This window comes from Dryas octopetala, chromosome 3 (genome assembly GCF_963921425.1).
Source record: "Dryas octopetala chromosome 3, drDryOcto1.1, whole genome shotgun sequence".
Taxonomy (NCBI): domain Eukaryota; kingdom Viridiplantae; phylum Streptophyta; class Magnoliopsida; order Rosales; family Rosaceae; genus Dryas; species Dryas octopetala.
Window position 1 is genome coordinate 11,064,284 of NC_141368.1, and position 23,840 is coordinate 11,088,123.

The 23,840-nt window shown below is 36.1% G+C and overlaps 4 protein-coding genes, 1 non-coding gene and 1 pseudogene across 5 annotated transcripts; 4 read left to right on the forward strand and 2 right to left on the reverse strand.

The window, feature by feature from the left end:
* Positions 1-1,332: 1,332 nt before the first annotated feature.
* On the forward strand, positions 1,333-6,152 carry VAP27-1 (vesicle associated protein). The gene is made up of 8 exons (XM_086235140.1): positions 1,333-1,557; positions 2,029-2,099; positions 2,200-2,281; positions 2,408-2,523; positions 2,625-2,786; positions 2,886-2,927; positions 5,439-5,513; positions 5,781-6,152. Exons 1-8 carry the CDS (start codon positions 1,506-1,508, stop codon positions 5,892-5,894), a joined length of 714 nt encoding a protein of 237 aa, XP_086091266.1. The 5' UTR covers positions 1,333-1,505; the 3' UTR covers positions 5,895-6,152.
* A 3,515-nt stretch (positions 6,153-9,667) lies between these two features.
* Positions 9,668-10,295, forward strand: LOC147290839 (Bifunctional inhibitor/lipid-transfer protein/seed storage 2S albumin superfamily protein). Its single transcript, XM_086234885.1, has one exon. It carries the CDS (start codon positions 9,790-9,792, stop codon positions 10,186-10,188), a length of 399 nt encoding a protein of 132 aa, XP_086091011.1. The 5' UTR covers positions 9,668-9,789; the 3' UTR covers positions 10,189-10,295.
* Positions 10,296-10,891: 596 nt separating this feature from the next.
* On the reverse strand, positions 10,892-11,650 carry LOC147290840 (Bifunctional inhibitor/lipid-transfer protein/seed storage 2S albumin superfamily protein). The gene has a single exon (XM_086234884.1). The coding sequence runs from the start codon at positions 11,594-11,596 to the stop codon at positions 11,183-11,185; it is 414 nt and encodes a 137-aa protein (XP_086091010.1). The 5' UTR covers positions 11,597-11,650; the 3' UTR covers positions 10,892-11,182.
* A 2,349-nt stretch (positions 11,651-13,999) lies between these two features.
* Positions 14,000-18,193, reverse strand: LOC147290841 (spindle/kinetochore-associated-like protein). The gene is made up of 9 exons (XM_086238286.1): positions 18,057-18,193; positions 17,846-17,970; positions 17,347-17,459; positions 17,164-17,242; positions 16,650-16,717; positions 15,667-15,772; positions 15,557-15,586; positions 15,007-15,120; positions 14,000-14,281 (listed from the first exon to the last, which is right to left on the reverse strand). The coding sequence occupies exons 1-9, from the start codon at positions 18,151-18,153 to the stop codon at positions 14,204-14,206; spliced, it is 810 nt and encodes a 269-aa protein (XP_086094412.1). The 5' UTR covers positions 18,154-18,193; the 3' UTR covers positions 14,000-14,203.
* Positions 18,194-22,703: 4,510 nt separating this feature from the next.
* On the forward strand, positions 22,704-22,805 carry LOC147290842 (U6 spliceosomal RNA). The gene has a single exon (XR_015121560.1). It is a non-coding gene; the product is annotated as a U6 spliceosomal RNA (small nuclear RNA).
* A 10-nt stretch (positions 22,806-22,815) lies between these two features.
* LOC147290843 (U6 spliceosomal RNA) lies at positions 22,816-22,911 on the forward strand (annotated as a pseudogene).
* Positions 22,912-23,840: the final 929 nt, after the last annotated feature.

The following is a 23,840-nucleotide window of genomic DNA, read 5'->3' on the forward strand; positions in this document are numbered from 1 at the left end:
GCAAACTGTACATTTCAAAAATGTTTGTGAATCAATTTCACAATCAGATTTCACAACATTTCACAAACAGTTTACAAATATACTTACAAATCATTTCATAAATATACTTATAAATCAGATTCACAAGAATTTCAATTTCAGTATCCAAATCAAAGAATTGATTTAACAAACATAAAGAACTCAGAGAGATGAGCATTTTCATACCAAAACCTTAACCATGGGTGGTTGGAGCCGCCGAAATCCGAGAGTGGCAGCAGCGGGGGTTGGGGTTTTCAAATTAGGGCTTTTGAAATTCGAAGCAATTGAACCCAAATTTGTATACCAGTAGAGAGAGAATGTCGAAGGGAGAAGAATGGGACTTGAACAACTTCAATTCGCCGCCGAATCGCCGGAAATGGTGGCGGTAAGTCTCGGACCTTCTCGGAGTCGATTCGCCGTCCACATTGGTTAGTTGAAAAACTGAAGACCACCATCACACTCACCATGTCGAGAGGAAGCTTCTGGAAGTGGAAAGCGGCTACGACACCGCCGGAATCTCGAAGTCACCGCCGGAGAATATGATCGGACACAGGCTGGGTTTGGGTTTTTGTGGGTTTTCTAGTTAAGAGGAGGTCATGGATAGATAGAGGAGGAAGAGGCGAGGAGAACCCAACCGGTTTCGTCCTCGTTGGCTGGCAGACGACGGCGATATCGCCGGTCAACAGGCACGGGGAGAGAGAGTGACGAGAGAGCAGAGAGAGATCATGTTGGGGGAGAAAGAAAACGATTTCCAAAATAGTTGGCCTTGATATTTTTTCAAGGTTATAATTGGAATATTGAAAACAAAGGAGGGTCAAATTATATAGTTGATCAGGGGGTTTTGGGAGAGATTAAATCCTTAATAAGGGGTTTTGAATTAATTTAATTAAGGCTGGAGGTTTTGAATTATTCAAGTTCAAAAGAGTGGCTTTTTAATAGTTTACACTACTAAATATAACCTCTTGGCCAAAAAAAAAAAAAACACTACTAAATATACCCTAGAGAAATATATGCACAAAATGAAAATTGCTGGAAATGACCGGGGTATTTTGGTAAGACTTTCTCCCACAGACGAACCCGGATCAATTAATCAACACTAAAAACCTGAAAAAGACTGAACGAAAAAGCATAAATTAATTAAAATTCAATACCCAACGTAACAAGCAGTCATTTGCTCAATATCACAAACAGACCATCCACCGTAGGATTCGGATAATCTCCTTCGAGACCCACTAGCTGGCACCAGATCTGGGCCCCACTCATAGTTGAAATCTGTCACAGTAAACAAGACCTCCTGTGACGGTATCTCTGTCCATAATTTTTGAATCACAAAAACTGTTTCTTCTGCTATTTCTGCTTCCAATCTCTCTTCCTCCTCATCTCTCGGATCATATTTTCCCAAACCCTAATTTTTCATTTCAGTTTTTGTTTTTTTTTTGTTTGAAGAAATTCAGAGAGAAAAAAGAAAAATAGTTCGATTTGTGGTCATGAGTACTGGAGATCTTCTAAGCATTCATCCCACAGAGCTCAAATTCCCATGTAAGTCTTTTTTTTTTAAAAAAAAAACATGTAATTTCATTTCTCTCATATGATTTTCCGTTTGGTTAGCGAGAAAATTCAGGAAAAAACTAATTTTGATTGCCATGTTGGGTTTTGCTGGAATGGAATGAGCAGTTTAATTCTGCAAATAATTATATGGCTGGGTTGAATGGAGTTGAGATTCTTCTGTCAATTACGATTCTAACCTTTTTGTTCCCTTAAATATGTGAAATTGACTTCGGTTCAGCTTAATTAAGCTTATACTATAATGTTCTGTTTGAAATGAACTTTTTTTTTTTTTTTTTTTTTTTAAGTTTTTTCCTCTTTCATTCCGAAATTTCGAGGTACATAATGGATTTATGGTTGGTTTAGTGTGTGATCAAATGATCTGTTGATATTGATTTTGCTATTTGGAAACTTGTCAAAGTGTTTTAATCTTCTTTGTGGGTTCCTTTGCATGTGGTCGAAAAGTTGAACTGAAGAAGCAGAGCTCATGTTCCTTGCAATTGGCCAACAAAACGGATAAATATGTGGCCTTCAAGGTTATTGTTTTTTTTCCCATTACTGTTTTTTATTGGCGTGGTTTAAACTTATAAGCTACGGATTCATAATGCTTATTGTTTGGTTATTGTGGTTGAATAGGTTAAAACAACCAATCCAAAAAAATACTGTGTCCGACCCAATGCTGGTATTGTTGTGCCCGGATCAACGTGCGATGTTACAGGTGAATATTCAATCGCATTTTATAGTAAATGGTTCTTCATGTTAATTTCTCAGATATCTTTAGCTTTTATTTAATTTTTCTAAACTAAAATCTGACGGTTTCCTGATTGGGAATTGCCTTTCGTAGTTACAATGCAAGCTCAAAAAGAGGCACCCCCAGATATGCATTGCAAGGACAAATTTCTCCTTCAAAGTGTTGTTGCACCAGATGGTTCAACTACGAAAGACATTACTCCTGAAATGGTTGGATGACACTGCTTATACATTTTTTCCTTAAGGGTATATCCTATCAGTTCTGTTTTGGATATTTCTTTACTTAATTTTGGTGTGAATTTGTTTTACAGTTCAACAAGGAGGATGGTAAAGTAGTGGAAGAGTTCAAATTGCGGGTAATTTACTTTCCTGCCAATCCCCCATCACCTGTCCCTGAGGGATCGGAAGAGGGCTCTTCTCCAAGGGCTACAGCGGTTGATAATGGGAATCAAAATTCTTCCTTGTTTGATGCTGTAAGGCTTTTTTATTTTTGCAAGTTTTCAGGAAAGTTTGACAATCGATTGCTGTCTGTTGACTGGCTCTTCAATTTGATTTTACATGCAACATTTCAGGTATCAAGATCTCTTGAGGAACCAAAAGAGAAATCATCAGAGGTGAGATGTACTTGCTTCTCTTTTAAACGAATATAGTAACTTGTAAATTTCATAGGAAATTTACCTTGGGAGTAGGCAGGTCTTGTTTCGTTCTCTTGCATATAATCTGCATGAATTGTGTGAAGTGCTAAAATCTTGAATGTTTGGTGAAAGGATAACTTTATCATTCTAATGTTTTCATTTTGTCCAAAGTAAGGACTTATTGTGTATATATAGAGATAGTTGAAAGCATCTTGACTAGTATATCAGTTCTAACATGTATGCCCCAATAGTTTCTATTTTGGAGGGTTCGGATCTTAGTGATTGACTCGGTTGTAGAATTTTTTTTAACAAGCATGATGCTTACTAAATTCATGACTTTATGAATGAAAAGATATGTAATGGTCAGTAACAGTCGTTCAAAACTGTTGATACCACATAGTATTTAGTTTATCTTCATTGTATGGGGTTTCTTCTGCTTAGTTCTTAATCGACGTTTGGTGGAAGCCAGCATCCCATTATACTTAGGGAACTAATAGGTTGCCTGAACAGTATTTTCTTGACTTTCATGCCAGGGAGGCATGCTTAGTTTTCTTTAGTGTAAAGTAACCACTGTGATAAATTTCAATTTTGAGATCTGTCAATGGCATGATGTGAAAACTTTTAATGACGGTGCACAAAACAAAAGGATATTTGAAAATGTTAGGGGGGAAGAAGTGGAAGGATTGTTCGATAGAGTTCGTTTTTGGGCTTCTTTGTGAGCTTCAATTTCGTCAGAGTTTTGAGATATAGCATTTTCCTCAGGATCCGAAGGCGGCAGTCTCTTAAACTTTCTTTTGTTTATCTGTTTTGTAATAATTGTACTCAGGTTTTTTCTTAGACCTTGTTTGCTGTCTTGGTTTGGGATCTTGTATGCATTCCAGTGGACAGCTCGTCCACTATGTCTTGTGCTTTCAATTTATAGGTTATTAATAAAGTCTGTATTTCTCATCAAACAAAGACAGTGCACCTGGGTGGTGTATTTCTACATTTTAATTGTCAGAAGTTCTTAGACCATGCCTCACTACCATACTAGTTGATTTATTGCCTGCTGGATTCTTCGAGGGGAGCTTCTATTCACATCTAATTTTGCTCAACACACCCAGAGCAGTTAAAAAATTCTGACTTTTCTATATAACTCTTATTAATTTCAATTTTGTTAATTTTGTTCAAACTTTTTTTTTTTTCCTTATTAATTTTCCTAAATTTAAAGAAACCATGGCCAGGTGGCCATGGCACAGGCCCTCTGTGCAGAGGAACCACCATGGCTGGGGGAAGGGGTAAATGGTGGAGGAGAATAATGGAGCGGGAAGAGAGGCGAGAGAAATGTTTGTTCCTTTTATTTTTAAAAATTAATAAATAAAGGCTAGATGAGTATGATCAAATTGGATGGGTGAGTTGAGCAATAACTTGGGTGCAAATGGAATTCACCCTTTCTTTGAACTCACATCACCATGCAAGAATCCCTTGATATCAACCTAATAGACTTGTCTGCCCTGTTTTATTGACCACCGGATACAACTAACACACTTTGATAAAATTTGTCCCGGAAATCAGGAGTCTTTTGAAAAACTGGGTCAAAAGGAACTCTAATAAAATTCCTCTGTTATCTATATATATAAAGAAAACACCCCCATTAGGTGAAATTTTCAAAAATTCCAAAAAATACCCTTCGTCAATTAAAATGTTAAAAGAATAAAAATTAATCTAAGGAGGATAAAATTGTAAAAGAATAACAAAATTAAAAACCCAGCGTGTGTTTCCTAGGAGCAGTTCAACTCTATCCCACTATCCCACTAAACATAAACGTCTCTACTATCCAACAACTAATCAGATTCTTTGCATTTTCTTTTTCCTATATTCTGCTGCTCTTTTTCCCAAATTCATCTAAGGAGGATAAATTTTGTCTTATATAATGTGGCTCCTGTGATGGTACGTATGGTTCTATTTGTTTACATGTTTTTTCTTTCATTTAATTTTGTCTTATAACTGTGTAATCTTTTAGTATACATCTGTGCACTACTGTTTTAAGCTATATTATTAAATTTTTTTTTTTTTGGGTGGAATAAATTATTATAATTTTTAATAAAAGGATGTTCATAGGTGTCAGTGGGTGGCAATATCTTCAAATATGATCGGTTTGATTTTGCTACATACTAACTACTTGAACTTTCTTATTAAAATAGTGATTGTAGGGTTTCCAATGTGTAGGGTAACTATTTGGGATTATGTGGTTTCCAATGTGTAGGGTAACTATTTGGGATTATGTAGAAAATAGGAAGGAGATAGTTCCTTTTATCAAATATGTATATCTAAAATATATATCATCATTTTGTATTTATGTTACTGTTTCACGTTTATCTTCAAATGCATAATCTTTATATTGTTTTTTGTTTTTTTTTCCTGTCCTAAAATGCATGATCTTTGTTTTAATGAGTGTCATCTTTGCATTTGATTTGATGAGCTGATTTAGATTACCTTGTTTTTCCCCAGGCATGGTCTATTTCCAAGTTGACTGAAGAGAAGAATACTGCTTTGCAACAAAATCAGAAACTACGTCAGGAATTGGTATGGTTTGTGATTATGCATTACATGGTATTTATCATTTCTGCTTTCCTGTCGTTTCTGGTAACATTATGTTTATCATGCTAATCTCAATAGTTAGTGGCAGAAAATGAAGAAAAGGAGAAAGAAAAATTGTCCTTCTATGAGTGGTTTTTGATTGTTTTAGTCTTCCAATTGATGGATGCTTTGATGCATGGACTTCTCTCCATTGCATTCTTTCCTTCCATTTATTTTCTTTTTTTAAGTTATTTCTAAATTTTCATTGAGCAGGAACTGGTGAGAAAAGAAATTAGCAAAAGCAGTGGTGGTGGATTTTCATTATTGTTTGTGGTGCTGTTTGGTCTTTTGGGTATCTTGGTTGGTTACTTCATCAAGAACACATAGAAGCTTAATTCAAGGCTATATGTTGATTAATTAGCTGGTTGCTGGCATAAGTTCTGTGGTGTTCCTCAATTTTCGAAAACGTTTTAGGGCCTCACTCTTAATGGAAATTTTTTTTTAGGCTTGATTGATATTATTGACACTCTATTTCGGTTTGTCCTAGCTAATGTTTTTCTATTTAAAGTTGGATGGGTGGGCTTGAGCCCATGTAAACATAACAGATGTTATTGAATTGGTTTAGCATCAAGTCCTTTTACCCAATTGTTTTGCCCACTTCTAGGGTGTTTATTGGTTCGAAGTAAAAACTTAATCTGATTCATTATTGATCAGTTTGTACTTTGTAGAGTTTGAAATTTAATTCAGTTGAATTAGATTGGATTGAATATCAATTAAATTTGGTCCAATTGATATGATTGGTTGTTGAACGATAAAAATGAAAAAATTGGAACATAAACATACAATTATCTGTCTATTTTCCTTTGTTACTTATTTGCTTCATGTTCTTTATTATTTATGATAAATTCAGTTACTTGATCGACACATATTAGTTTTCAAATTTAGAAATCTAATCATCTAAATTTATAGAACTGCATTGAATTGAATTGGCATACAAAAGTAAGCTACAATAAAAACCAAGGAATGACAGTGGAACTTAAAATTTTCTAATTTTACAGGATGCCTCCTTATTCTCTACTATAATGTCTATAATACAACGGACAGAAACATAATAATAAAAGCATAACTGTGGTGGTTTTGGGTTGTCGGTCTTCGTATATATGCAGATAAAGCTATTTGTATCACATTTTTTATTACATATGTGTATCACATCTTTAATAAAGATAGAACTAATGTAACATAAAAATGTTGTGTATGTTGCATTACTGGTGAGATCTCACTAGACTAGTTTTCCATGTTTGGAGTTGTTGCTATGGTGGTGGTTGCAGTTTCCACAACACCTGGGTTTGAACCAATCCTCTTGTCATGGGCTTGGCGAGGACAAGACCAATGGTTGCGACCTTCATGATCATGATCATGACGGTGGTGATGGCAACGTCGACTAGTAACCACTGCTCCAAACATGGTCCCCAACACAAACGTTAGACCAGTCCTTAGCATACCTGTTTGGCTCATTTTTCTCAAATAAAGCTAGAACAAGCAGAAGAAGATGATTAAAGTATAGAGTGAAATATTTGGGATTCAAAGTGTGAGTAAAAAGGAAGACTTCAATGGGTTTTATATGGGTTATAGGGGGTGGGAAAATTTCTATTTTTGAGCGCCGTAATGGCCAAACCTTTTGTTTGGAGCATGGTTCACGTATAAGTAGGCAACCTCTTCCCCAAGGCTCAAACAACAATTTTATAAAGGAAACTCCAAAGTCCCAAAACCAATGGCTTTGTAAATACTAAATTGTAATGTCTGCTATAAAGCCTATAATATTATAATGAGGTGATTCGGTGACAAGTCCAAGAAAAAAACATATTTGATAAGCCATGCATGCCATCATCTGGGACCCACGAAATGGTATGTCTATCTTTTATGTTGGGTCCTTTTTCTGGGATTTCCATGGACTTTTCATAATGGGAATTAAGACCACTGAGGTCAACTTCTTAGGTTCATTGTGAGTAATCTCATGAGCCCATAAAAAATTAAACTGAAGAAATAAAATAAACAAGTGAGCACAATAAACACCAATTTCAAAGGTGTTCATTGTTTCCTAAAATTAGAGAAAAGAAGATTATGAAATTCCATTGTTATCTAATCTATTGATGAAATGGAAACTATTATTTTATAATTTGTAAGGTTTTGGATGGATATCTATATAACACTATATGACATAACTGTTTATATTTAGAAATGTTGCTGGGGATGCTACTGGGCTCATAGCCAAGCTGAATAAGTGAAGACCCAACTCTAGAAAGTTGGGCCTTAATTAAGTAAGACCATCTGCATACAAGGTTGGCTACTAGGCCCATGGATCCAACCAAGCTACTTTAGTGTAAGCAGTAAGCAAGCTACTTTTTAGTCGAGCTTGGACGAGCACATAAGACAACCATAGCCCGAATTCGACATGTAACCCCCATAATGCATGTTCGAAGAAGTCCCACATGGGTCTACATATATCAACCAATGAGACCCAAATAACTAATTAGCAAAATTTCAAAAAATACTAAATGAATATTTTTTTAAATTAGGGCCCATCAAATATGGTACATCTCATTTTAGTCATAATAATGTATTACTTACGGAATCTACTGTGTAATTGGCTTTTTTACCCAAATACTACCTGAACTATAGGGGGTGTGCTCTCATACCACCCAAACTTTTTTCTTGTCAATTTACCACATGAAATTATTAATGTGTGCTAATTTACCACCTAACATCCATTTTTCTGTTAAATCATCAAAAAATTTCCTGAACTTCCCATTTTGTCCTTGAATACAATAAAAAAATAATATTATTTTAAAAACTTTTTTTAAAATATAATTATAAAAAAACTTAAAAAGTAAAAAATAGAAAATGGAAATACCTTTTTTTAGGGGGTTTACTTAGATTTTTTTTAATATTTAAAATGCTTTTATCATATAAATTGACAAAAATACCCTTGAAATAAACAGAAAATTTAACTACAGTAACGGTAGGTGGTAGATTGGCCAATATGTGAAAGTTCAGGTGGTAAATTAACAAAAAAAAAAAAAAAAGTTTGGGTGGTATTTGAGCACACCCTCTATAATTCAGGTGTTATTTGAGTAAAAAAGCCTGTGTAATTTAATGAACAAAATAATTTATTTTATAAGTCTCTATCCATTAAAACATCTAACTTTGATTGAATAGATAAGCGAATATAGTAATTTTAATAACACTTGAAATAGGAGTATTTCAAATCCAATCCAATCCGCTCAAATCGACTGATCCAATCCGATTTGATCGATTTCGATGACTTTGATGGATTGGATTAGATCTTAATATTGCAAAACCGATATGAATAGATCGAAAAACCGATATGATTGGATCCAATGAGGGATATATCACATAGAAATCCAATCCAATCCAATCCAATGTAGTAGATTTCATACTGCTTTGGTGTTGTAGGCATGTGAAAAATATAGAATTTAATGAATTAATTAAATCATTTGATAAACTTTTGCTTGGTACATTATGTAACAAAAATAAACGGATTTGATCATTAAACTACAATATGAAGTGAGTCCTACAAATAATATCTTATTATGGTTAAAATGAGGTTGAAACTTCCTCACTTTTAAGTTTCCTATAATTATATTTTGTGGGAGAGGGGGAGTTCAGTAATATATTTGGATTATAATAAGCTTAAGTTAAGAATGCGATGTCTTTTTTTTCTGCAAGATTTTGATATCTTCTTTATGTAACTAAAAAAATTATATATTTGAGAATCATATTAAATAAAAGGCCATTGCTATTCACACTCCTAGTTTATCATCTGCACTCCTTCTATATGTAAATCAGGAAAATTTTATGCTAAGTCGAGTTAATTTGAAGCAAACTGAATTTGAAGATATTCAAGAGAACATATTGGCATAGACCGATTCGACCATGGGCCCTTGAATCCTCTTGGATGCTTTTGCCATGGTAGAGCAGACAAATGCTTCAAATAAATCAAAATGTGATGATCGGATTTTGCTGGCTGTCAACCACATATGAACAAGATGCCACTGATAACAACCACCCAATTGATAAAAAAATCTAACTTCAGCACCATCCATGGACCATATATAGCCCAATTTCAGCCACTATCCTTACATAGATTTTATCCTACATTCTAATATAGATGATATATAGCTCCATTCATATTTGACAATCCCTTGTATTTCTTAAATATCAACCCATTGAGTATCACCTCCATTTTGTTGAGTGAAACAAAATGGGCTTTAGGGGTTCCAAGGTAGTTCCCCTTTTCATTCTATTTAATTTCATCATATTTTTGTCCCTTGTTTCCTCTCACAAGGTACCCTGCCCTCCCCAAAGTCCTTCCTTGCCTCCTCCTGTTCCTAAGCAGCAAACCAAATGCCCCAGAGATACCCTTAAGTTTGGTGTTTGTGGCAGTTGGCTTGGGTTGGTGACCGAGGTTATTGGGACCAAACCCAGCAAGGAATGTTGTACCCTAATAAAGGGTCTTGCAGATCTTGAAGCTGCGTTGTGTTTATGCACTGCAATTAAGGCCAATGTGTTGGGAATTGTGAAGCTCAAAGTGCCTGTTGCTATTAGCTTGATTGTTAATGCTTGTGGGGGAAAGGTGCCACAAGGCTTTGTCTGTGCTTAATTAGAAGCTGGTCTACCTAGCTCTGAGATTGTGTTTGATATGTACTTAATGTTGATGCCTGTTGTTTGTTGAATTGAAAATTGAAATAAACCAGATTTAGCTGTGTAGTCGGTTCTACTCAATGAGTTATTTTCTTCTCAATTAATCTAACATGTTAATCAAAGTCACACATTTAAGAGAAGGACTTGTCTATCACGGGGATAGGAGAGGAGGCATCCCTCCCTCTCATCTCTGTCACCGTCTCTCTCCCCCTCTCCCTCTCTTCTCTCTCTTTCTCTCATTTCTGTATTTGTCTCTCTCTTAGGAGGGATGCCATGTCCCTTATCATGGGGACATACAAGTTTTATTCCACATGTAAACATGATGTACTCAATTACTCATCAATGATTCAAAGTGACAATTGGGCAAAGAAATTACCCTATATGTCATATATAGGAGTAGAAAAACATATATTTAACTAAAATGTCATACTATCTAATAGAAGTAAAAAAAAATGTTTAATAACTTTAAGTGTAGGAGCTGTTGAGAAAAAGATCAAATCAGGAATATAATGTCTTGTATAATGGCTTATATGGTGACCTCTCTATCTATTGTCAATTGGTTTAAGTTGGATGTTTTAATTTTCATTAAGAGCACTATCGGGTCGTAGAAGTTTTCCCACCACAATTTCCAAGTATTAAGAGCACTGAAAGATCTATCTCAAAGAGCACTAAAAAGTAATAAATTCTCAATTTAGGGAAACAAGAAATTCCTTGAAACACACTCTACAATCAAAGAATTATCTTTTTTTATTCACACAAAGCTGTAGAAGGTCGATTGGTATAGCAGATGAGAAGGTGATTGTTCTCACCAAGGCTTTCACGTAACCAACCCAATTTGATACATCAGAAAGCACATAACATAGTTACAATTAAAGAGAACTCCAAATCATGAGATTTTAGTATAGTGTAAATGATTAGAACCAAAAAGAGGCATAAAAAGAGATTGCAGTTCACTAGGCGCATTTGAAGCCTTCTGGGGCAGTCTTTCCACAGTAATTCAAAAGCAAGCTCAAGGAGACAGGCACATTAAGATTGATGCCCAAAATGTTGGCCTTGATGGCAGTGCAAAGGCACAGAGCAGCGTCAAGATCAGCAAGACCCCCAATGAGGCTGCAGCAAGGGGTCTTTTCTGGGGTCCCCACAACAAGGTGCACCAAATCGTTCAACAAGTCTGCACATACCCCTAACTTAAGGGTGTCCTTTGGGCAAGAGGCCTTAGCTGGAGGGGTACTTGAGGGAGGAGGAGGGCTTTTTGGTGGTTGTGGTGGTGGACATTTAGGAACATGATGAGTTGAACTCACTGTGGTGAAAAACACAAGGTTAAGGGAGAGGAGAATAGCAATGGTTGAAACTGACGTAGAAGCCATTTTTGGGATTAAATTCCTCACGCAGAGACTGATATTTGTTAACTTTTAGATGGATTTGGGTGGTGTGGATATAGTGAAAAGAATTAGGGTATTTATAGATTTTTTTTGGAATCTAAATTTGTCAAAGAAACCCATGTGAGCACACGGTACATTGTTTTGGATATAACTCTGTCACATGCTGGCATTGCAACTTGAAGAATAGGGCCATTTTTCAACTTTGGAGCATTCTGTATTGTATAGTTTCTAAAATAGAATCAATACAAAATGACATCATTGGTCTAATTTGGGACAAAAAGGTTTTTAACTCTCTTAATTAATTGTTTCCTTTTTTTGGCCAAGATGTTTTCAAGACTCTCCTTTATATGTCTGATAAACAATCAGACTGAAATCTTCCAATATTCCACTTGCTCACAAGCTTCACATGTTCACTCTGCATATTTCCCCCTCAATAATTAGTGTTGGAGCACAAATTCTCTACGTGTATATTTCCTTCATTCAACTTGCAAAACGAATAATTTTCGGGAGGGAGGGGATACCAATGTGGTGCTGGTTAAGAGCATATGGAGTGCTGAGGTTCATTTTAATTTTATTGCAATAAATTGAACTAAAGGTAAGATAATGACTTGAACTATGAAGTGAAATTCAAATTGGAGATCAATTGTTCATTTTAGAGATCACAAAATTAAACTACGAAGTGAAATTTATTTCAATAAACTGGCTCATCATGTGAAAAAGTATATCTCTACAAGTTCTCTCACGTCGACACATGAATTACATTTAAAAATTATAATTATTGATCTAAAGTCATTGAACTGCACCACTGCAAGTAAAACTATAGTTCAATTCAATAGATGCTAAAATAATTCACAAAATTGAACTATTAAACAACAACCAGTGAAAAATCTAATGATCCTCTGTCGGTCAAGTGAGTAATCATTAAAATAAATCTCTCAAATAGTGAGGTCTCAGAGGCATAAGATTGCGTACCTTTTGATTGACTATAAAAATTTATAGTGACTGGAAAGTCCTTAACTCCTTGTTAACCGAGGGATTGTAGGTTGATGAAACTAGTAATCCCTATGGGTTATGATAGTGAATTTCTAGTGGGATTGTATACGAAGAAAAAAAAATTTACCAATCATAAAAGATAGATACAAGAGATGTAAACACACATTACATGAAAAAAAATAATAATAATAATAATAAATAAATAAAAATTCATATATGAAGTCTCCAAGTCTAGGTGGACTAGGCTTCCGTGATTACTTGAATATGACAGGAGCCCGGATTTGGAATTCGAACGATGTTGGGCCTAAAGCGATCCATGTGTTGGGCCTTAGATAATTTGATAAGCAGGGGGCCCAATCTTTGTTATCAAGGTGTTACATAGTAATTAGCTAGCAAATCCTAGTTTGATTGAGACTAGAAATAGTATCCTTTTCCTAAAAGGTTTCCCATATGATCACTGAAACCAATATTATTTGCTTATAAATAACAGGGTTAGCAACTTGCTTCTTCAGACATCACTCATTAAATTTGGTGAATTAAGCAACTGTTTTTGATATCAAGAGAGAGAAGTAATCAAGCATGGCTGATCGTCGAGAACTTGCTCTTAGAAGAAGAAAGAGAAGTATGACAGCAGAGCGAAGCCTAAGACGCATCCATGCACGCATCATGTTAGGCGTGGTTGGAATGACGTTTGCATTGCTGCTATTCTTCATAATTTCCTTCGCAATATTCTAATTAAGAAAATTTTTTATGGGACGGGCATATGCATCTTATATTTTTGTTTAAATATATAGGCTCGTTTCATACAAGTTTTTCTCAGCATTTGATAGGCGTGGTTGGTGCTAGTCACAGTTTTCTACAGAATTTCTTGCTGCTGTTCTTGTTTTGTTTACTTCTTTTTGTACTTTTCTTTTGGTGTTAGTTTTCATTCTTGTTGTTGAGGTCCTGATTGGGTTGTTGGACCTTTTATTTTGTTTCTAGCTTTTTAAGCTTTGGACTAGTGGGCTGGTTGGTTGCACATTTATTGGGCCTGCCTTGTACCGCCTCTTGGTTTTAATAAATGTATTTACAAGAAAAAATAGTATAATGAGTTACTAATTTTAACGGTTATAAATTAATCTAGAAGTGATGATACATTGTTCCTCTTAATTGCTTAAAATTTGTCCATCATCTCGACAACTTTGCAATCAACTTTAATTACCCTGAAATCTATCTATCTAGCACTCATGTTTCAAAAAGTAAGGCTTCCAAAGTTCATAACTCTAACAAGATCGCTTAGATTTCTTTAGAATCATATCCTAATCAACAAATTCAGGGTTTTGCTACCTTTAAAATCAGCACATCTAAAAAATTAATATGAACAAGTCAGAGACCTTCTTTAACCAGATCTGATAAACGACTGTTTTCACAAATTTTCAAATAAGATTTAGAATCCAATTGAGTTCAGCCTCAAAGGCTAGAACATCAGCTTCTCCACATTTATACACCTTGCTAGTCCAGAGAATAAACTTGGATGCAAGGTAACAACTTGCAGTTTTATCCAAAACTGCAAAAGATTAAGATCCAAACCATGGGTTCTTTGAAATGAAGCAATCCCTATCATAGAGGCTTCAAAAGAATGATCACTCGATGAGATCCAATCCGCGTCTCGCTTACTCGACCAAGGTGACGAAGAACCTGTGAAGTAGCAAAATGCACAAGGATAAGAGTTTCTTCACTGAAGTAGCTGAGCTTGTAAGAAAAGGCATGAAAGACAAGTGCTATAGCACAGAAACACTTTTCTTTTGTTTTTTTCTTTATCAGTTATTAGGAAAAGAGAAATGTGACTACTAAGTACTAACTAGGTCATATTTCGGCATTGCATGGCACAGAAATTCTTATTCTACATGACTGGAAAACTCTACCTGTCTCAACCAAAAAGATATTAGAAACAAGGGTGTCTAGGAAATAAGGTGTTAACTCATGATTAATGTTCATGCTAATCTTTAAAGCATCTGCAAATCGCAATGCAAATGGGAGTTGAGCAACTAACTACTAACCAAGAAAAAGTTTTTTAAGTACAGTCACTATCCTTCATTTAGCAGTTAATACGCTGTTCTAACAACAAAGTAAATGACAATGAATCTTGTACTGTTTAAACAGCAGTAGCGAGTATCCTAAAACCATTTAGTATCAATCCTCACGAAATCAAGTACAGCTTGCTTAAAATGATTACCTGGGTATTGACCAATACATAAAATATTCCAAGTTCCTAGTTCATGAAGCATGGGAGGTCGATGTATGTACTCAATTCAAGTGATGCAAAAACCATTGAAGTTTTCTTAATTGCACAATGACATTATTTTTTCTAATTTTTAACTTAATAAAACCTTGAAAATAAAGACAAGAATGCACACAATTACCGTTAGTATCCCTTTTCCAGTGTTGTCAAGCTTCAAAGTTGGTCCTTTCATGTCAGTTTCGAGAAAGAAGTATTTTCCCTTTACTGCTTCTGCCATTGCAATATCTCTTACTTCCTGCATATTTTATGGCAGTATTAGATACAAATTGCATAAATGAACAGTTACATACCATTCTTAGGAATTTGACAAGTTAACCAGCAGTGACAAGCCCATCGATTCAAATGGTAATACAGATTACAGACTCCCATGCTCCTAGATCCTACTAGATGCATTGTTTGTAACAGACAACAATGTTGTTGGAACAGAAAAAGGGGCATTGCCTCTTAGTATTTAGAAATTTGAAATGTTGTAAACGGTACCAGCTAGCTTGGCTGGTAAACTCCTTTGTCATCTCACCATGCCCTGGGATCAATTCCAACCTTCACCAAGGATGGAGAGGCTTATATGATGATAGAGGAGCTACCTCTGATTTAGTAGCCTATAGGCCCAAATAGCCACCAATGGAACATCCAGAAAATTGAGACCCCATAACCTGTTTGCATTCACTTACCAAGGCCTTTTCCCAAATATCTCCTGCCAGCTGCATGATAATTGATAGCCAGAGTCAGACCTGTGCGAGTATTTATGTACAAATAAAAAAAATCAGGAAGGAATGCAAACCTTCTTCTTCGGGGCAGATATAAGCTGAGCATTTGCTTCAGCATATGCTGCCATGTCACTAATAGCTGCATTGATCTTCTCCAGTGTAAGCCTTCCTCTCATGTATCTGCAGTTAGCAATACTTAGAACAAGAAAATGGCCCTAATAAATAAGGACTACATACCCAAGACCTGTTTTCCATCACCTACACCATGGACAGAAAATGGGAAAATTAAAAGGAGAGATATTCAATTTCCCAATATATATCACCTCACTTTTGAGTCCCTAGCTACCAAATTCTCCTATCTTCTAAGGCAAAATAAAGAAAGTTAGAGTTTCCTTGAAATGTTATAATTAGTGGAATCAGAAACCTTTATCGTCAAAGTATGCAGATCATATTATAGTTGGAAAGAATTGTAGAGCTTTTGAAGAAGCAGAACATTCTTCAATGAAATTGAAGGATCACTTTATGAGATATCTGTATCAGTGGACAAAGACAACACCTCATACATCTTCTCTAGCTCTGTCAGATTTCTTGCTTTCGCATCATTTTATTCCAGTAGCCTGTTTGTTTTTGCTCCATTTTGTGTATACTTCTTACGTACTAGGAGGGAGCCTTTTTCAACAAACTTTTTATTTATCAACAAAAACAAATGTCATAGTTTGTGGATGTATATTCAAGTGGAGTCACAAGTCATTTTTTCTTTGGAATTGGAAGGGGAGGTGACAGCCAACATTAGTTGTAAAGCATTTGAGACAATACTAGTTTAAAAAAATTAAAGAGTTCCACCTCTATATAGATGCACACAATTATTATTCCTCTTTGTCCCAGTTTTACAACTTGGTTTTGGGATGTGCCATTGGACAGTCTATGTCTATGTCACTATGTCAGATATAAAATTGACTATCATGTAACCTGATGTTGTGCAAAAGCAGACAGTGAAGATGATACTCTCTCTTAATAGATAAAGTAAAAATAAATTAACAAAGTGAATTTTACTCACCCTGACAAGGAATCCAGCTCTTCAGCAGTTATGAACCACAATGGTGGAGTTGATCGGCCCTTTTTCTCCTGAAATTAACAAGAACAGGTGACCCTCATACTGTAATTGCAACATATAACTAAAGATGATTCCAGGACAAGCTAGCCAATAACTGAAAAATCAGTCTTCCACTATCATTTTCTGTGCATCATTTCCCAAATACAAGGAAAAAACAATATATAAATAAGATAATACTCCTAAACCTAAAAACTTACCAGTAGTATGAAGAAAAGGATCACTATTTAAGAAATATTAAGCAATTATTTATCCGAATAAGTGCACAAATAAGAAGGACAGGATTCTGCAAGGGATATTTAAAGTTTTGCTGCATAATGGTTGTATGGTTAGCTATATATACATACAACCACCCACCCCCATCACCACACACATGCACGTGTGTGCGCGGAAATTTTCAATTGCAGGACGTCACAGGCATCAATGTGTCTATTATTGATTGCATTGACTGTTCTCTTACCTTAGGTAGTGCTGCAGGCTCGTCCTCAATCTTCAAGGGCACAAAACCAGTGTTTTGTTGAGAGCCCTCCGGCAATAAACTGAAACAAAGAAACAATATAAATTCTCTATCTACCAAATACAAATAAATTTCAAACTCAATCAAAAATATCTAATACGAGGAAGCCTAAGAAAGTTGTATTACCATCTATTAGTATCCAAATTCAACATAGACATTCTTTCAGGAATATGCGAGGGCGCATAAACTGACATGTCCTGCAATTTCTTTTGCTGCTTCAGCGATGCATCGATGAGTTTCTGCCATCACATTATAACATCTAATTACAATTCATGAAAATTTATACAAGTAGTCAACCCACCGAACTATCACTAACTTATAAAAAAAAAAAAAAGAACAAGTAAAATTCCTAGGCTTAGTTAAATAGTTTCTAGGCAACAAGATGATGAAAATTGATTCTTTTAACTTCCCTAGTCCGAAGATTAAAATTTTAAATTCATTTTGTAGCTTTACTTTCTACGTAGCCAAACACAACCGAACATTTGAACTAATTCGAAATCTTTCTTTAATTTCAAAAGCTGAATGATGAAAACATTAAAATCTAACACATTGACATATTTAGCATTTCTTATATTTTCTCAGCAACCAAACAGAGAGAGAGAGAGAGAGAGAGAGAGAAAAGTACTTTGGCTTTGGGGATGGCTAGGGTTTCGTCGCGCAAGCGGTCCTTGATGGCCTGCACCTGAAGCTCCATGGCCTTCAACACGGCGTCGACGGCCGACAGATCGGTGACGCTGCTGGCCGGGTACACTGCCACGTGGACATGTTAGAGCTTACGTGGATGCCTGTTATTGGAGAAAACGAATAAAGAAGTGGGCAGTTGGGTCTTTACTTACTGTTTCGCGCGATAACGAGGTCTTGAAGCTCCGCGATCCGACCGTTGAACGCGGAGATCAGCGAATCCAACGACGCTCCTGCTTTCTTCACCTCCATCTCTCCCTCTCTCTCTCTCTCTCTACAGAAAAATTTAAGTGTTTTGTTCGGTTTGTTGTGTAGTTGTTGGAAAATCTTCAGTTTTATTTTTCAATTTGGGAAAGTTGTTTTGGCGGTAAAAAAACGAGAACCGTTTCAGGAATGCGAAGATAAAAACGACGACGTTTATACGTTCAATAAAATGCAAATTACAAACATAATAGAAAGAGTAGAGAGATAGACAGTACACAATTTAACCCAAAACAAATGGTAAAGAAAGAGATAGATTAGAGTAATACAATTATAAATTTAATATTGAGAATAGCTTTTTGTTGTTGTTTTTTTTTTTTTTTTGGCCATTAGCTTTTTGTTGTTGGAATGGTGGAGATAGGAGATTTAGGGCCTATTTGGTAATGCTTATATAGGAAGCATTTTCATTTAGTAGTGCTTTCACTTAGTAGCGTTTTCACTAGGAACGCTTTTGTTAGAAAAACATGAAAAAAAATTCAAGTGATTCTTGTGAATATTCTTGAAAGCGCTTCATGAGGAAGCACTTGGTAGGTGCTTCAACAGGAAGTGATTCTAAGTACTTTTATAATTCAAAAACGCTTTTATTTTCGATTGCCAAACACAAGAAAAAACACTTTTAATTATTTGAAAGCACTTTTAAAGCTTCTAAAAGCACTGCTAAACAAGCCCTAACCTTAAACTTGAGACTCTACTCAATAGACAATCATTCCATTTATAGTGAACAGCTTCGAAATTTCTGAATTATTTTGTCTTTTGGACTAAAAAAAGCCCATCTTTGTTATTATGTAAGCAAAAAATCTTAGCATTGAATTAAAATATATTTATATATAAAATAAGTTTTAACTCAAAAAGGGAAATAAAAAACTACAAGTAAAGGGCTTGTATGCCAAAGGCCTGGTTCGTTTAAAGCCCAGCACAATCATAGGACAGATCCGACATTAACAAACCCATTATACATGGGCCGCACTTGGCCCGTTTGGCACCTTTATTATAGGGTGCTGCTATTTGCACACCCTTTTTTTTCTTTTTGCACACCCTTTTGTAAAAAAATAATAAAAAATTAAAGGAAAAGACCACACTCACACTCACCCTCACCCAACACACCCCAACTCCATTTTTTCTCTTTTGCACACCCCATCAACAGACAAAAAAAAACACACACACCCAGCCACACACACCCCCCTTCATCTCCCTCACCCGAGACCACACCCACCCACCCGACCACACCCACCCACCCACGCAGCCCTCTGTTTTTTTTTCCTTCCAAGCCCGGCAGCCCCTTTCTCCTTTCCACTCGCCCAATCACCACCGCGCGCAGCACCACCTTTCTCGCAGCACCACCACCGCGCGCCACCACTAACCACCATCTTCCTTTCTCTCCGCATGCACCATCACCACAGCACCCCCAAAACAGCCACCACAACCAGCCCGGAAGCCCCTCCTCGGCTCCTCCATCTCTCTCTCTCTCCTTCCCTCTTCCCTCTCTCCTCTCTCCCTTCTCTCTTCCCTCCCTTTCTCTGTCGCTGCGGTTGGTTCGGTAGACAACCACCGAACGAAACTAATGGTTTCGGCAAATGACTGCCGAACGAAACTGACAGCTTCGACGGATGGCTACCGAACGAACCCGCCGGTTTCGGCGGATGACTACCGAACGGCCTGCGCGCGAGGAAGGTCCGATGGTGGTACTGCTGCGAGAAAGGAAGATGGTGGTTAGTGGTGGCGCATATGCATATGCTTGAAAACCCACTGTACAGAAGAAACATAAGTAGTTTGCATATGCAATAAGAAATAGCTTTGTTGTATTATTCCTCTGCTTTTTTGCCTCTGTTAAGTGGAGTTGCTTTTCGGTGGATGCCCCTGTCATGTTATGTCTACACTCTACATAACATTGGTCTGCAAATATCTCTTGTAAAATAGGAAAGCATAGGTTGCAACATATATTGACTCTCCTTCAAATGGTATGCACCATGTCTACAGTTTGTTTTTGGTTTATCTTATTTGGTTGGCCATTTAAGTATGGGAAACCTGTCACATAATGAACAATTTTATCAGTTTTATGAATAGAAAATTCAGTCTGAGATGTAACCATGCGTTTCAATGGTTTGTCAGTCGAAAGTCTTGCATTGTTTTCCTTCATATATTTTTCTAATTGAAGGTTACACTTGACTCAATCCACAGCCCTCAACTGCAGTGTGATTCTACGTGGTCAAGACCTTAAATTGTGGTTTATATCCATGAAAATCTGAAGTTATAGGGGCTAAAACAATGCAGGCGAATCTGTTAAACCGCGGACTTTTCCCTCTCTAAATGATTAATGATGCAGTTTTCACATTTATGTTTCAGAAGTTATGTGCCAGCACCTTAAGCTTTGGTCCTGGGTGACTATTGAGAAATGAGCCTACCTGCGCACCTGGTGCTGATAAAATAGTTGTGGTCTGGTCCGTCTGGAGGTTATTTATCATCTCCAAAGTAATTTAAGCAGGTTTCCTACCATCCTGATAAAAAGCCTCCAAACAACAGCCTGGTAAAAAGGCAAACATACAGACAAACAACAAAAAACAGAAATTGATCGATATGGACTAGTTCCCTGCTTACATAATCTGCCAAAAGCATCGCATTTACTGAATGTTGAATTATCAACAACAGACCATAAAAGGCCTAATTACCCATATATATATATATTGAATTATTTGGTACCCCCGAGTACGTCTCTCTAGAATCAAATATTAGGAGAGGTGGTGCCGGAGAGAGGAGAGGTGGGGATGGGGTGTGTGGGTGAGGGAGTGTGTACGGGGGGGGGGAGATGGGGATGGGGTGTGTGATTTTTGGGTGTGTGTTTTTTTTTTCTGTTTAGGAAGGGTGTGCAAAAAGAAAAATAGATGGGGTATAAGGGTCTTTTCCTTTGAGTTTTTTTTTGTTTTTAGGAAAGGGTGTGCAAAGAGAAAAAAAGGGTGTGCAAATAGCAGCACTCTTATTATATAAGACAGCACGTACTGATCCTTCATTGAGATCCTAAAATTATAAAAGCTCCCCAGTTGCTTGCCAGTTGTTCAAGCAAATTCTTGAAACAAGTTTACATCTAAGCTTTCAGAAAGTACAACAAAAATTTCCAACCTCCAAGCAGAGGCTGAGGAGGCATGCATGGATGAGGAGTACTTAACCCAATATTATATAAATTAGAGTACAAATACAAATTAAATTAATTGGTTAAACAAGGTTGGCCAGCTCCACTAAATCTTGGGAGACAAAATGTATAGGGAGCTTCAAATCTGGTTTCTTAATTAGCTAGACAGAAGTGATCTCATCTTGGAATCTCCAACTTTCTCCTACCTCTTTTTTTTTTTTTTTTTTTTTCTTTTCTTTATTTGGGATGAATGAGGAAGAAAGAAAAAAACAAAGAAACAAGGAACGGAAATTAACAAGGCTATGTGATGGGGATTAGGTGGGGTGCAATTTGAGCCATTGGATCACATTGGGAAGAGACACATTGGGTTCATTTTTATGGCATTTGTTTGTTGGCTTTGTTGAGAATTTTGGCTACTAGGGATACATGGGATGTTTGTCTCCATTACCCATGTACAAAAAAGATGGTACTTAAATTCTTGATTATCATAATTTGGTTTATTGGGATTTTAAAAGTCAGTTAAATTACATTTACAGTTTATGTGTTTTTGGGAGACACCCTTGAAAATGTTGCATCTTATGTCTCTCTATTGTTAGGTCTGGGTCCTCTGGGGCATGGTGTCCAATGACCACTATATATTGTTGATGTACGTATGTGATTAAACTATTGTTGAGTAATAAACAATCAAATCAAATGGACTTAATTGGCGGATGGTTTTGTGAACAATTATATTATATAATGCGATGAAGGTCAAGCAGCAGAAAAGGTTCACTGTCTTTTCTTGGCATAACAAAATGAAAATAAAAAGGGACTAAGTGGACTTGGCCTTAGAAGTTTATTGCATTGTCAACGACCTCAAAAAGTTAGGCAATTAAGGACCCGCCAAAAGGTCACAAACGTATTACCAGTAACATTGGGTGGCATTGTTGGGGCTTGCATTTCGGTTGCATTTGTGGGGTTTTTTTAACTTTACCTTGTTAGTTTGAAATTATAAAATTGTTAGATTGATATATATTATTGGTTAAATTCTAACCGTTTTAAGTTTTTGGGTACAGTGATTGTTTAACATTGTATCATAACCTTATTTACAGGGTTTTGGGGTTTAAAATCCTTCATCTCTCAAATTTGTTTCTTTCTTATTACATTGAATTTTGAACTTAAAATCTACCATATTTTCACCTCATCTCAATACGAATTGAGCTAGAGTTTACTAAGTGTCATTAAAAATTAAGTACACATCTCACTCAAGAAAAAATAATTAAAAAAAGAATCAAGTATACCTAAAGTCATATTTTTATTTTTGTGAACCATATATAAGAGGCAAATAATCTGAACCCAATTCACTAATAGTACTACTAGCCACTAGGCTGGACATATGAGTATTTAAGGTAATAGAGAAATATATATAGATGAGTTTGTTTCTTCTGAGATATTCAATAAATTGAAACGATATAGGGAAGATTAGCATGGCCCTGTGCGTAAGGATAACATATGTACACGCATTAATCAAGAAACATATAGATGAATTTGTTCTTTTGGAGACATCCGATAAAATTGAAACGATACAGAAAAGATTAACATGGCCACGGATGACACGCATCAATGGAAAAAATATAGATAAGTTTCAAATTGAGCTGATCAACAATTGAAATAGTGTCCCCACTCATGCATGTTTTTGTGTTCACAGCATTGCTCTTAGAAGATTCATTGCTAAGCTTCCAAACAAAGGAATATATCAATTAGAATAAGTAATGTGGGGTCAAAATAGTATACATAAGTGCCATCCCTCATTAACTAAGACACACCACCACTTCATCTCACAACCAATATGCTCACCGGCCACATCAATTAATTAGTCTTAGAATAGATATATGTATTCCCTTCGATCAGTCAAGTGTATCACCTATTTAATGCTTTTTAATCCAATTCATTGTTTACCAGCCTTGACAACAAACTTGAAGATGCATGCTCAACATTTATCGATCAAATTAAGGTCAAAGATGAGGACAGATCGAATAACATACATATATAATTCAACGATCGAATTGGTCCCAACATATCATCTGAAGATTCTGATCGAACAAGTTAACAAATCAATATGTATCTACTGGCCGGGCTACTAATATGCATATATAAGCACAGTTTTGCACCACATGCATATATGCATGCGTGCAGTACAGCCAGCTTAATTTGCTTGCGCGGATTGGTTGAACATATAAATGTGTATCATATATATATATGATCGATCTCCTGCTGGCATTACCGTTTACAGTGAGACTGAGCATGTGGTGATGTATATACCCTAAATTATTTTTGCCATTAATTGTTAACGCTAGTGCATGCAATTGCCGAACCATTCATTTGCCAAAAATAACCATCTAAAACTAGAATAGCTAGCTAGCTAGGCAGGTGTGTATGTACATGTCTTAATTTGCACCAATCTTTAACACCCCCACGTGAAGAGGTCAAAGTAATATCGAGTAATGATCGAATCCCACGTCCTACGTACAGTACTCCTAACTACAACAATATGTAACAAGGTAGAAGAAAGAAG

Bases quoted from the DNA above. Each gene is read 5' to 3' on its own strand.
- VAP27-1 (XM_086235140.1), top strand. From the start codon at position 1,506: ATGAGTACTGGAGATCTTCTAAGCATTCATCCCACAGAGCTCAAATTC. The intron at 1,558-2,028 runs GTAAGTCTTTTT...GTGGTCGAAAAG, and splicing joins CACAGAGCTCAAATTCCCAT to TTGAACTGAAGAAGCAGAGC. The intron at 5,514-5,780 runs GTATGGTTTGTG...TTCATTGAGCAG, and splicing joins AGAAACTACGTCAGGAATTG to GAACTGGTGAGAAAAGAAAT.
- LOC147290839 (XM_086234885.1), top strand. From the start codon at position 9,790: ATGGGCTTTAGGGGTTCCAAGGTAGTTCCCCTTTTCATTCTATTTAAT.
- LOC147290840 (XM_086234884.1), bottom strand. From the start codon at position 11,596: ATGGCTTCTACGTCAGTTTCAACCATTGCTATTCTCCTCTCCCTTAAC.
- LOC147290841 (XM_086238286.1), bottom strand. From the start codon at position 18,153: ATGGAGGTGAAGAAAGCAGGAGCGTCGTTGGATTCGCTGATCTCCGCG. The intron at 17,460-17,845 runs GTACTTTTCTCT...ATGTGATGGCAG, and splicing joins TAGCCATCCCCAAAGCCAAA to AAACTCATCGATGCATCGCT. The intron at 15,773-16,649 runs GTGAGTAAAATT...TGCTAACTGCAG, and splicing joins GAGCTGGATTCCTTGTCAGG to ATACATGAGAGGAAGGCTTA.